General features: G+C 42.6%; 1 protein-coding gene across 3 annotated transcripts in view; it reads left to right on the top strand.

Moving 5' to 3' along the window:
* Positions 1-14,928, top strand: part of UGGT2 (UDP-glucose glycoprotein glucosyltransferase 2) — a 421,287-nt gene that overhangs the window by 211,791 nt on the left and 194,568 nt on the right. For all 3 annotated transcript variants that reach the window (XM_044284938.1, XM_044284937.1, XM_044284939.1), the window contains exon 21: positions 10,183-10,389. In XM_044284938.1, coding sequence (XP_044140873.1) covers positions 10,183-10,389 — 207 coding nt within the window. The remainder of the gene's footprint in view (positions 1-10,182; positions 10,390-14,928) is intronic.

Below are 14,928 nucleotides of genomic sequence, written 5' to 3'. Positions count from 1 at the left end.
CCCTTGTGTCAAGCCACTCCTGATCCAGAAACAAGATCATAAGCATCTTACTTGGGCTGAAGAGAAAGAGGACTGGACTGTTGCTCAGTTGTTCAAAGTCCTGTTTTCAGATGAAAGCAAATTTTGCATTTCTTTTGCAAATAAAGGTCCCAGAGTCTTGAAGAAGAATGGAGAGACGCACAATCCAAGTTCCAATCCAGTGTGAAGTTTCCACAGTCAGTGATGGTTTGGGAAGCCACTCCATCTGCTGGTGCTGGTCCATTTTGTTATATCAAGTCCAAAGTCAGCACAGCCATCTAGAAGGATATTTTAGAGAACTTCATGATTCCTTCTGCTGACGCACTTTATGGAGATGCTGATTTTATTTTCCAGCAGGACCTGGCACCTGCCCACACGTTACGACTAAGGGTCCAATACCCGAAACGCGTCAACATGTCTTGTGCACCATGTGGCTGTCTGCTGTTAATGAATGTTTAAATAAAGAAGAAGTTTTAAAGAGGATCTCCATTGAATCCGGAACCATTCCTGTTTCAAGTTCACCTGCCCACACTGCCAAAAGTACCAATACCTGGTTTAAAAATCACGGTATCAATGTGCTTGATTGGCCAGCAAACTCACCTGACCTAAACCCCATAGAGAACCTAGCAGTAGCCTCAGCAGCCATATTTATCAGCATTAACAGATCACTCTGTGCGTAATGGATCTATCCCATATAGGAGTCTCACTTTTTTAATTCAATTACTGAAATATATTTAGATTATAGAATATAAATGATATATATTTACAACTTTTGGATGATATTCTGATTTATGAGATGCACTAGTATTTTCTGTAGCTCTTTATTGTAGTACTGTTCCTTTTTAAAAAGTAGTTAACATTCACAGTTGTGATGATTCTGAGTTAAGGAGAAGATTGGTAGCATTAATAGTGTGTGGGCTAGATGTTATAGAAGCCTTTACAGGCTTATGGATCACTTCCTTTATTGCACCTGAAATTGTTTTCGGAAAGCAGCAGCTTAATATATTCAGAATAGATTGTCATTTCTTTCTGCTATCACACTCCATAACCTGTTAGATTGAGTAAAAGGCAAGTTTTTTTGCCAAGCATTTGTCTCAAATAAGCTGTGTGAGGTCAGGATTTCTACTCATCACACCTTGCTCAAGAAAGATGACTTTTACCAAGACAAAGACAATATTAGACTCTCCAGCATAACCTTTCTGCCATTTTGTCAGCTATTTTGTAAGATATACTAAGTTCACTGTAACATATATTCTTTGTTATGACCCCCATAGCAACAGTCTGTCACACTAAATTATAAGCATTGGAGACCAGAGCTTCTAAACTTTAGTGTTATTATCTAGACTTGACCACAGGGCTAAAACTTTTTGCATCATTTGCTCTAGACATTGTCAGCTCTGATTAACTGCGAGGGGAAGCTTTCTCTTTTAGTACCGTATATATTAGGCAGAAACAGGCTTGTTTAAGGCGATTTGTTTGTTTTCTGCAGATATTTTCACTCATATTTCTTGCTTCAAAAACACACTAAACACTGTTACATTGTGATTAGTCATGTTCTTAAAGGGTTTTCCAGTAATAATTATATTTTATATAATGCCCGCAGCCTACCTCCTGAAAATGAAGATTCATACTTACCTGCTCCACGCCACTCCGGTCTTCCGCTGTCTCCATCACCCAGTGCCATCATTGTTTAAATCTGGCTAGCCATGGGCATGGTCACATGCACCACTCCAGCCAATGACTCGCTTTAGCGGCCGACAGTTTTTCCTTTAAGTAATCCTTGCAACTTAAAGCAGTCTTTCAGCTTTTATTAAGTGATAGCCTATCCTCAGGGTAGGCCATCACTAGCTAATGAGCAGTTTGGGTGTAGCTCTGGTGCTAGAACTACACAGTTCTGTTAACTGTGTAGTGGACAGAGCTCGCCACTACAGCACTGCTTCTATTGACTTAGTGGAAGCAGCACTGTAGTAACAAGCTCCCTACTCTACATAGTTGACAGTGCTGTGTAGTTCCAGCCCTGATTTCTATTGCTGATTGGAAGGAGTGTGGGGTGCCAGACCCCCACTGATCAGCTGTTGATGGCTTAACCTAGGGAAAGGCCATCACTTAGTAAAAGCTGGACAACCCATTTAACCCTAACATGCACACGAACAAGCTGTATAATACACCCAGCTGCAGTAACTGGGATTGGCAATGATGCTGATCCAGGTTACTTAAAGGGGTTATCCAAAGTGTAAAACATCCTCCCCAATGCCAGGACCCTCATATAGATTATACTTACCCAGATCCCTGGCACTCGTGTTGCTCCTGATCCCTGCATGGCCACTGCTGCATATACTGCGATGCTAGGAAGGCTCATCCCCATTGCGGCCTGCTATTGGCTGCTTCCCCTGTCGGCGGATGTTTTGATATGTGCAATGGGTAGTGGCATCAGTGCGGGAACAGGAACAACACAGATGCCGGGGAGCAGGGTAAGTATAATATATATGAGGGGCCGGGGCATTGGGGGGCATGTTTTACTCTTTGGATAACCCCTCTAACCCCTCAGATGCCACGGTTAATAGTGATTGTGGCATCTGAAGGGTTAAACAGAGGGAGCTCCCTGTGTCCTCCGATCAGCACCCCTATGGGGTCCGATTTGGTTCCCATGACAACCTCGGGCTTTGAGGAAGTTCCCAGGGCTGTCATGGCTAACTGCCTGAAAAGCCGTGTATGAGGCACAGCTTCTCAGGCAGAGTGTCAGAATTCCATAGACAAGAATAGTATTATTTTGCAGTCTATGGGACAATCGATCAGAAGATTGCATGTTCAAGTCTCCTAAGGGGACAAAAAATTACAGCAAAGATAAAAATAAAAATAAAAGTTCAAATCCCCCCCCCCCCCCCACTTCCTAATTTTACATACCCAGCGCTCAAAAAAAAATAAAGGGAACACTTACAACACAATGTAACTCCAAGTCAATCACACTTCTGTGAAATCAACCTGTCCAGTTATGAAACTACACTGATTGTGAATCAATTTCTCCTGCTGTTGTGGTATAAATGATAGGCAATTACCAAGACACCCCTATAAATGAGTGGTTCTGCAGGTGGGGACCACAGGCCATTTTACTGTTCTCATCCTTTTTGGCTGTTTTTTTTTTGTCACTTTTGCATTTTGTCATTGCTCTCACCTCTAAGGCCCCTTTCACACGGGCGAGTTTTCCGTGCGGGTGCGATGCGTGCGGTGAACGCACTGCACCCGCACTGAATCCTGACCCATTAATTTCTATGGGACTGTGCACACGAGCGGTGATTTTCACGCATCACTTGTGCGTTGTGTGAAAATCGCAGCATGCTCCTCTTTGTGCGTTTTTCACGTAACGCAGGCCCTATAGAAATGAATGGGGTTGCGTGAAAATCGCATGCATCCGCAAGCAAGTGCGGATGCGGTGCGATTTTCACGCATGGGTTCTAGGTGACAGTCTATTCACTGTATTAATTTTCCCTTATAACATGGTTATAAGGGAAAATAATAGCATTCTGAATACAGAATGCTTAGTATAATAGTACTGGAAGGGTTAAAAATAATAAAAAAGTTAACTCACCTTCTCCTCTTGTTCGGGTAGATGCCGGTCTGTTCTTTAGCTGTGGGCTGAAGGACCTGTGGTGATGTCAGATCACATGATCCATCACCATGGTGATGGACCATGTGATTGGAGCATGTGATCTGACGTCACCTCAGGTCATTCAGCCCACAGCTAAAGAACAGACCGGCATCTACCCGAACAAGAGGAGAAGGTGAGTTAACTTTTTTATTATTTTTAACCCTTCCAGCACTATTATACTAAGCATTCAGTATTCAGAATGCTATTATTTTCCCTTATAACCATGTTATAAGGGAAAATAATACAATCTTCAGAACATCAATCCCAAGCCCGAACTTCTGTGAAGAAGTTCGGGTTTGGGTACCAAACATGCGCGATTTTTCTCACGCGAGTGCAAAACGCATGACAATGTTTTGCACTCGCGCGGAAAAATCGCGCATTTTCCCGCAACGCACCCGCCTCTTATCCGGGCAAAAAACATGACGCCCGTGTGAAAGAGGCCTAAAGGTAGCATGAGGCAGTGTCTACAACCCACAGAAGTTGCCCCGGTAGTGCAGGTCATTCAGGATGGCACATCAATGCGAGCTGTGGCAAGAAGGTTAGCTGGGTCTATCAGCACAGTGTCCAGAGCATGGAGCAGATGCCAGGAGACGTGGAGGGGTCCGTAGGGGGGAAACAACCCAGCAGCAGGACCGCTACCCCCTCCTTTGTGCAAAGAGGAACAGAAGGAGCAGTGCCAGAGCACTGCAAAATGACCTCCAGCAGGCCACTAATACTGTATCCATGTGTCTGCTCAAACTGTCCGAAACAGACTCCATAAGGGTGGTATGTAAGCCCAACACCATGCAAGGCGATTGGCATTTGCCAGAGAACACCAAGATTTGATATTGGTGCCCTGTGCTCTTCACGGATATGAGCAGGTTCATACTGAGCACATGTGACAGTCTGGAGACACCGTGGAGAACGTTCTGCTGCCTGCAACATCCTCCAGCATGACCGGTTTGGCAGAGGTTCAGTAATAGTGTTGGGAAGGCATTTCTTTGGAGGGCCGCACAGCCTTCCAAGTGCTAGCCAGAGGTACCCTGTCTGCCATTAGGTACCGGAATGAGATCCTTAAACCCATTGTGAGGCCTTATGCAGGTGCAGTGGACCCTGGGTTCCTTCTGATGCATAACATTGCTAGGCCACATGTGGCTGAAGTGTGTCAACAGCTCCTGCATGATGAAGGCATTGATGCTGTGGACTGACCTGCCTGTTCCCCAGACCTGAATCCAATCGAGCACATCTGGGACATCATGTTTCGTTCCATCCACCAACGCCACGTTGCACCACAGATTGTCGAGGAGTTGACTGAGGCTTTAATCCAGGTCTGGGATTAGATCCTTCAGGACAACATCCGCTGCCTCATCCGGAGCATGCCCAGGTGTTGTAGGAGGGTCATACAGGCACTCTGAGACCACACACACTACTGTGCCTCATTTCCTTGTCTTAAGGCATTTGTCTTAAGGCACTGAAGTTGGATCAGCCTGAAATTAGATTTTCCACTTGAGTATTATTCCAAATCCAGACCTAATTTCTTTATGTTTTATTGTAATGAATAAAGATTTGGAACTGGAATATTTCATTCATTGAGATCTAGGATGTGGTATTTAAGTGTTCCCTTTTTTTTTTTTTTTTTTTTCAGTGTATAGAAAAAAGAATATCAGGTATTGGTAATTCAGAAAATGTCTAACCTATTAAAATATAAAAATATTATTCCTGCCCGATTTTTAGTCACCTTGTCCCCCCAAAAATTGAATAAAAAGTGACCAAAAAGTCATTAAAAACTACTTTTCCCCTCACACAGCTATGTAGACAAAAACATAAAAAAGTTTTCCATTTCAGACTGAACTCCTTAAAAACGAAACACAAAAACATTGGCAGAATTTCAATTTTTTCGTAATTTTACCACACAAAGAAGGCAGATGAGGAAAAATGCAAAAAAAATAAAAAATAGGCTGTATCCTGAAACGGTTAATATGTTGCCTTATGTAATATTACAGCTACAGTACAGATCCATATTCCTGGTAGCTAACTGGCCTAAAACAGTGCCATTTAGCTACTAGGAGCATTGAATTAATACTCATCATTTATGAGTCCAGTATGCTCGTGAGAAGATGCTGCCCCCACTTCTGCTTACCCTACAGGATGGTGATTCACAGTCTGCAGTCTGCTCATGAATATGCTGGTCTCATAAACTAGTAGAGATTTATTCAAACTGGTGTAGTGGAAAACTGGCTTAGCTGCCCGTAGCAACCAATCTGATTTTACCTGATCTGATTAGCTGCTATGGGCAACTAATCCTGTTTTCCTTTTCACCAGTTTTGATAAGTCTCCTCCTGTATGTGTGAATTATCGTGGGATCTGAGGTTCGGGAAAAAATAGACTTAACATGATTTAGGTGCGAAAAATATTTTACTAAACTATGATAAAAAATATATATATTCACAAAGATATACAGAACTAAAGTCCGTAACATCACCAAGAGTCATGGCAGTAAATGAGGCATCTCCTATCGACTAGCACCCAACATGGCACTTGGCCGACGACCATGTGATACAAAGAGGGGTGATGGTAGCAAGACATCTTGGGGCTTATGCACACGACCATATGCCCTCCGAGACATACGTCCGTAAGTGGGCCATATGTCCTGGAGCGGCATACATAGTGCGCACAGGAGTACACAGCATCATAGATTACAATGATGCTGTGCACGTCGGGCCACCCGCGGGGCTGTTGTCCCGCACTCATATGATCGTTTTTGTCCAGGCTAGTTTCATTATTATTATTTTTTTTTTATGAATTATTCTGTCGAACCACAATTCAAAAGCACATGCCATGGTGATATTTTCCACAGCCTGTTGATTGGATTTGTTAAAAGCTCTTTAACATGGCTGCTACAGCGATACATTACCAATTTGCTTTACACAAATTGAGATGGAAAATTAGCTGCATTTCCTCTACATGTTCACATAGTCTAAGGGCTTATGCACACGACCGTTGCCCGGCCCGCAAACAGTGGGTCCGCAATACACGGGCACCAGCTGTGTGCACCCCGCATCACGATTTCGGACCCATTAACACTGTCGCCGTTTTCCAAAACGAGGACGTGGTGAGAAAGGGGGTGGAACCCAAAAACTAGCATAAATGCAGACTGCTGTGGGCTTTCATAGATTTCTGTTAAGGCACATGGACTGCATGAGAATGCACCTAAGGCCCCTTTCACACGGGCGAGCATTCCACGCGGATGCGATGCGTGAGTTGAACGCATTGCACCCGCACTGAATCCCGACCCATTCATTTCTATGGGGCTGTTCACATGAGCGGTGATTTTCACGCATCACTTGTGCGTTGCATGAAAATCGCAGCATGCTCTATTTTGTGCGTTTTTCACGTAACGCAGGCCCCATAGAAATGAATGGGGTTGCATGAAAATCGCAGGCAAGTATGGATGCTGTGCAATTTTCACGCACGGTTGCTAGGAGACGATCGGGAAGGAGACCCGATCATTATTATTTTCCCTTATAACATGCTTATAAGGGAAAATAATAGCATTCTGAATACAGAATGCATAGTAAAATAGCGCTGGAGGGGTTAAAAAATAAAAATAATTTATCTCACCTTAATCCACTTGATCGCGCAGCCGGTATCTCTGCTGTCTTCTTTCTTTGCTGTGTGCAGGAACAGGACCTGTAGTGATGTCACTCCGGTCATCACATGATCCATCACATGATCTTTTACCATGGTGATGGATCATGTGATGACCGGAGTGACGTCACCACAGGTCCTGTTCCTGCACACAGCAAAGAAAGAAGACAGAAGAGATGCCGGCTGCGCGATCAAGTGGATTAAGGTGAGTAAAATTTTTTTTTATTTTAGCGCTATTTTACTATGCATTCTGTATTCAGAATGCTATTATTTTTCCTTATAACCATGTTATAAGGGAAAATAATACAATCTACAGAACACCGATCCCAAGTCCGAACTTCTGTGAAGAAGTCTGGTTTTGGTACCAAACATGCCGATTTTTCTCGCGCGCATGCAAAACGCATTACAATGTTTTGCACTCGCGCGGAAAAATCGCGCATGTTCCCGCAACGCACTCGCACATTTTCCCGCAACACCCGTGTGAAAGAGGCCTAAGATATCACTAGGTGTGTCCCTCACCATAAATTAGATGTATCCTCTGACAGTGCAAGGGGTAAAACGCCAGTCTATGGTAAAATGTAGCACATCCACTACGTGTGGCAGTAGCTTAACTGTAACATGACGACTCTTTGTAGTGTGGCTGATCGACAGCTGAAGTCCACAGCATTGCATACCACCTAATGCAGCTTTATTTGGACTACAGATCTTGCTCAATAGTTTAGCTGCATGACGATGTGTCATGCAACCTTTCATGTAATGTTTGTCAGTGGTGTCGCAATGCTGCAACGCAAGAGTCACAAAAAATCCAGATGTCAGATTTTGTCACACACGACCTTTCCTCTATTGACTTTAATGGTTTTCACAGCCAAATCACTGTTCTAAAATAGTCGCATGACAGCAAGGGCAATGCATTAGAGACACATAAGTTGTAAATGTCCTTAAATGTACATTCGTACATTATCAGTGTGCATGTTTAAGGAGTTGCCCAAGATAATTAACAATCTTGCACAAGCCCTACAATGGATGTTACACTCTCCCCTTACTCCAGCGTTGTTCTCTGCAGCGTTGCATAGGTCCTCCTGCCGCTGTTTCTTTACAAACTGCAGCAGTTAGCGCTGCAGTCACTGTCCTTAAAGGGAATATATTTTGTCATTTTCACTAATATAACTAAGAGCACTGCCCCACAGAAGATTGCAGCCACATCCCAGACATACTGTACATGTGTGCACTTTGTGTCTTTATTCCATGTCCAGGAAGAGCACTTATATTCTACAGAAAAGCGGCTCCCAAGTGCCCAGCTGGGTGGGCTTTGCTGTTCCAAGTGCCCAAAGCAAACCAGATATCTTGAGATTGGTAGAAGGTAGAGATATAGCTTTCCAAGCCAACAAGACCAGGCCCATATCTCTACCTGCTACCAATCCCAAGAGATGAGCAGCTAAAGCAGCCCTCCCCTCTTGCTAGGAGATCGGCAGGGAACCGACTCCTTGCAACCCTGCCGATCAGATGAAGAGAAAGCAGTGCTCATATGAGCGCTGCCTTCTCTTTATTGTTAACCTGCTTGCTGTCGCATCCGCATAGGTGAGCAGGTGTAATTACATCTCAGCCCCCCCCCCCCCCCCTTCCCCTTTCACTTCAGTGGAACGGCTCCTTCCTATCCAATTGAACAGGACGGGGCCATCCCATTGCAGTGAACAGGGACAGCAGAGTTGTCATTACACCCGATCACCACTGCAGTTGCGATGGCAAGCAGGTAAACTATGAAGAGAAGGCAGTGCTCATACCAGTGCCGATGGGGGTCTGAATTCCAATCTGATATTGATGACTTATCCTGAGGATAGGTCATCAATATAAAAAAGCGGACAACCCCTTTAAGGCTGGTTTGCTTTGGGCACAGGGAACAGCAAACCCTGCCCAGCCAGGCACTTGGGAGCTGTTATCCAGCAGAATAAGAGCAATTTTTATGGACATGGAATGAGGACACAGAGTACATACAGGTATCTGGAATGTGTCTGCAATCTACGTGAAAATGATGGGACAGTTGAGAGCAGTGATTGGCTCTATTGGTCACGTGTATTCCAGCATGTCACAGCTGCTGTTTGTAAATGAGCAGAGGCAGGACAACCGAACCAGCGCCGCAGAGAACAGCGTTGGAGAACAAGGGGAGTATAACAATTATTTTTTTTTAGGGGAGTATAACGGGAGTATAACAATTTATATAAAGTTTATCCCCTATACCCCATGGAGCCCTCTCAAATGAACAGATTGGCCAGTCAGGCATGTGCGCAGCTGCTCCATTCATTACTTTTAGGGCTCGTGCACATGAACTTATTTTCTTTCCGTGTCCGTTCAATTTTTTTTTTGTGGACCGTATGTGTAACTATTCATTTTAATGGGTCCGCAAAAAAAAAACGGGTTACTCCGTATGTCCGTATTTCCGTTCCCCCAAAAAATAGAACATGTCCTATTATTGTCCGCATTACAGACAAGGATAGTACTGTTCTATTAAGGACCAACTGTTCCGTTCCGCAAAATATGGAATGCACATGGATGTCGTCCGTATTTTTTGCGGACTGCAAAATACATACAGTCGTGTGCATGAGCCCTAAGAGATCTGGAGATAAGAGTACAGCACACATGCCTGACTGGCCTCTCTGTTTGTTTCGGGGAGCTCTACAGGTTAAAGGGGCCCCATTCCCATGATCAGTAGGGGTCCCAGGGGTAGTAGCCCTGTGGATTGGGGATAATTTTATATAACTGGAATACCCTTTTATACATTTTAGGGCTTGTCTGAGATTTTTCATCATTTTGGAAACCGCTTTAAGATCCTTTCACTTTAAATGTTGTTCTCTTGCTTTATCACTATAAATGACTTTTATTTCTCTACTTATCAGAAAAAAAGCCGTATCGCTCGACTTGGAATCCTAAATAATCCCACCTCCAAAATTACTGAAGAAAACACAATGATATCCCGCGCCATTTGGGCTGCTCTTCTTACCCAGAAAAGCCATAACATGCTGACTTTCTTTACAAAGATTTCAAAAGAAGAAACCATGGATGCACTTACAAAAGGGCGGAAAATCAAAGAGTTCCTGGTTTTGGTAGGCATGCATTTATTGCTCTATGAAGGTGGGGTACACATTAGCTGCAGATGTACTGTATTTGCTATTGAATTAGACCCAGCTGTTTTATTCTTCTCTCCCTCAGGAAATAAGTAGAAAACATTTTAATGTCAAATCTTGTACATTTGCTCAATCTATATGTATTATGTACTCAAGTGTAGTCCTTTCTCTGATCTATAGCTATTGGTAAGAAAAATGTATATTGCATCTTGCATGGTCCCACACAGCATTACCAGGGGTTGAAAACAATAAAAGGTGTCAAGGGTTCACATCTATGTCCGGTTTGAGAATTTCCAGTGAATGAGACCTGGAGCCCTCAGGATTTAAAAATAAGAAAAGAAAAAAATTAAAGGACCTTAACAGCAGGTAGTGTGATCAAATAACCAATACTCACCTGTTAAATTCCTCCCGATTCTCCAGTGGTAGTTTTTGTATACTTAAAGCGGTTCTCCGGGAAAGATAAGAATGAAAATACTGAAAAAACATGTTATTACAAAAAAAAAAAAAAAACTCTTAAATGCCTTTAATCATTTATAACGGCTTGTTTAGTCTAGGGAACAATCAGTCTTGTAGCTAAAATGGCAGCTCTTGGATTTATGATCATACAATCCGTCCTTAGCCGTCCTCAGCCGTCATCTGCACATAATCTACAGCTGCACAGTGCTGATACCGGCAGACTTGGGGCTCTGTGCTCTGCTTTCTCACACCGGGCGCCCTGCAGGAGGAGGACAGATTTTATGCTCCTCAATCTGAAAGCCGTCATTTTAACTCCTTCACTGTTTGTCCCCTAGACTAAATGAACCATTTTATAAATAATAAAGGCATTTAAGAGTTTATAATAACATGTTTTTCAGTATCTTCATTTTTATCTTTCCCGGAGAACCCGTTTAACTGTAATAATGACATACCATACATATATAGAGAAAAGACAATGCAACAGCTCTCTGCAAACCAGATAAAGTACAATAATGCCATAGTCACCCAAAAACATTCAAGTGCTAATGCTACGCTTATTTATAAAGTGAGATGCTTGACAAATGCATTTTGTACAAAACTATTTGAGCCCGTCTGCCAAACGTCAAGGCGATCTCTGTTAGACGGGAACCTAACACTAAATACTACCTGTTATGCGCCATAATGGCCGCCATAAAGTTCAGGAAGTGTTGGATGCACATGCATGCTGGGTCCATTCTGCCTTTTACCATTTGTGGTGCCATAAAGTCTCCATTACCTCCAGGGGATGCAGGTACCAACATGCATGCGAGTCCACTCTATGCCTCTCCTGGCGCTAGATTGATTCCAATGAATGTAGTGAGAGCAGGCCACAGCTTTATACTGAAACTAATTAAAATCCACCTAAGGGGCAGACAGGGTGATCAGGAGTGCACGACTCCCTCAAGTGTTGTGTGAATGTACGGCCTGAGACTGCTGAGGCCAGCGTTTGGTTGCTGCAGTCATGTGGCTGTATGGTATGTCATCACTCCAGGTCAAGTAGACTGGCATGTGCCACCGGATTCAGGATTTAACAGTTGAGTAATGGCTATTGTTTGTTATCTTCTTGCCTACCATTAGGCTAGTTGTTATAAATTTTAAGCAACTTAAGACCAAAACATATAATATAGGTGTGGGTGTTACAAATGTAGCTCTGAGGGCTTTTGGCTCTCTTGAGAATCGCAGTTTGCAATCTGGCTGCTCACTTGGAAAACAGGAAGTAAGAAATCTTCTTGGTTGGGAATTTTCTCCTAGCCTATTTTTTATTTTTATTTTTGGATCCACATGGTGAAGTTCAACAATCTGCAGCTTTCTATTCCCCACAACTGGAACTTCCAAAAGACTGCCTGCCAAACCTTGGGCCTACTTAAGCCTGCTTAAATTCCCCTGCTAAGGTCAGGATTTTATTGAATGTACTGTAGCTAAGTAACAGTATGTCCATTGAAACCCTCAAGCAGTTCATTCTCCCTTTCTGCTAAGTAGCAATTGAATTTCTTTCTTGTAAATCCCATATCCTGTGGTTTCTCTATAACAAAAAAAAATTCAGTGCACTCTCTTAATTTACTTCATAGTTTTCCCTTTTTATTGACTTTTTCATGAAATCTAATGTGATTCTGTAATATTTCTCAATTGCTAAAACATAATCCAGTTCAACTGAATCAGGGACTGTCTCTCTATGTTGCCACATAAAACTGGAACAAATCAAAACTATGACTACAAATGTGTCTTTACTTAAAATGTCCCTAAACCTATAAGCATTTTTAAACGGTTATAAATGGCTTAAAGTTATTTTAGTAATATATGATTACTGATTTTATAGTTTTACTCAAAACTACAAACAAGCCACCAAATTTTGGTCTTTCTGTAGCTTTTCACTACAGCACATATAGATCCATGCACCATAGCAATGAATGCAGTGTATGGATTTTGTTTTCTGCAGTATGCTCTGCAGTGATCTCTCCAGCCTGTGCCTGCACCCCTCAAACCTCTGCATAGCACATTGGTGCATGATACTCTGCACTCTGCTATGGCAGGCTTAAGCAAGAAGGACAGCGAATGTTGTAGAAATCAAAATCCATATAGCTCTTTAGAAAGGCCCAAACTCTGGGGACATGTTTGACTACTGTAATAATAAAATTAATGAATAAAATATACACTGACGAGCAAAAGGGTAACAATGTTTTAAACTTTTGACTTTCAGACTCCATATCTCACCATCCACTACAGCTTCAAACGTGAGACTACCATAATTGTATAGACAGTCATCTTGGTTATCTTATACATAGGTCAATTGTTTGAATCCAGGAACAGCCATGAAGAAGAGTTCCCCAAAAAAAGAGAAACAGTATCTTCCAGCTCAGCCAGCAGTTTCTTGGCCAAGAAAATTGCCAAACTGCATCAAGTGAGTGCCATGACAGTTGGAAGAATACAAAAGGAAGTCTGTCCATCCATTCCAAAGCCAAGAGGTGGGCTTCCAGGCAAAATATCGGAGTCAACAAGTCGGCTCATCTCAAGGCCTATCAGCACGACAAACTCTGCAGTGAAGTTGGCTTGTATGCTTTTTAATAGTGAGATCACAGACATCTATGCAAGCACCATGCGACGTGCATTACACAAATCTGTAATGATGGTCCAAAAAAAGCTGAAGAAGGCTCGACTTCAATGTCGTCATAAGAAACGTTGTCTCGAGTTTGCCAAAAAAGTACGACAGTAGAACAGTGGACAGTAGAAGATTGGAAAAAGGTGATTTGGAGTGATGACATGAAAGTCAATAGACTGGGCTCTGATGGGTGCAAATAGGTCTGAAAGAAACAAGAGAAAAGGGGACTAACGAATCGAGAAATTGAAGGAACTGTCAAGCTCGGTGGAAGAAGCCTGATGATATGGGGTTGTTTCACCGCCAAAGGCATTGGATACTTGACCAGGATCGATGGTGGTCTCAATGCAGAGCTATATGTGAGTGTTCTACAAGACGAGTTACTTCGTACACTCGAGTATTATAGGTATGAAAAGGCCGACATAGTGTTCCAGCAGGACAACGACCCAAAGCATATGTCAAGATTGGCGAAGAAATAGTTCAATGATAATGAAATAGAGGTGCTGGATTGGCCCCCAAAGTTCCTAGACCTCAACCTAATTGACCACTTGTGGGTAGAGTTGGAAAAAAAAGATGTATTCATACCCTAGTGAGTAGACCAGTGTGCACCAACATTGGGAACGTGTAGAAAAGACCTAAGAACAGATTCCGGTTGAGATATGCTTGAATCTGATCGAGAGCATCCCCAGAAGGATTCAGGCTGTCTTGAAAGCCAACTGTGGATTAACAAAATAATAAAAATTGGGGATTTTAGGACAAAACAGTAACAAGGCAGTTACATGACAAGACTCTGCATAACTAATCATATGATAAATAGTTGCAAGTCCAGTTTACATATGAGATAGCCAAGATGATTGTCTATAAGATTATGGTAGTCTCCCGTTCAAAGCTGTAGTGGATGGTTAGATATGGAGTGTGTAAGTAAAATGTTTAAAACATTGTTACCCTTTTGCTTGTCAGTGTATTACAAAAAATATTAGGCCATTTCTAACCATTTAAAAATATTAGGTACACCTAAAAAATATATCTAGCAAAAATATCCTTGTTAATATCTTATATAAAATCATACAAAACAAAAAGATATACAGGTGGCACTCACCAATCGGTGCAATCTTCTTTTGTTTCCTCCAGAGCTGGATACATCAAAGCTGGATACATAAAAGCTGAATGTATAAATGGCTTGGGGCGGACAGACATACAGTGCAGTGATAGGATATATGATAATGGCCGTTTCGCGCCTCAGCGCTTCTTCAGGCCAATAGAGGCGCGAAATGGCCGGCTGTCGTCGTATTTCCTGTCACTGCACTGTATGTCTGTCCACCCCAAGCCATTTATACATTCAGCTTTGATGTATCCAGCTTTGATGTGTTCAGCTCTGGAGGAAATAAAAGAAGATTGCACCAATTGGTGAGTGCCACCTGTATATCTTT

Source organism: Bufo gargarizans, chromosome 3, assembly GCF_014858855.1.
Source record: "Bufo gargarizans isolate SCDJY-AF-19 chromosome 3, ASM1485885v1, whole genome shotgun sequence".
Classification (NCBI taxonomy): Eukaryota; Metazoa; Chordata; class Amphibia; order Anura; family Bufonidae; genus Bufo; species Bufo gargarizans.
This window is presented reverse-complemented; position numbering and strand designations above follow the sequence as displayed.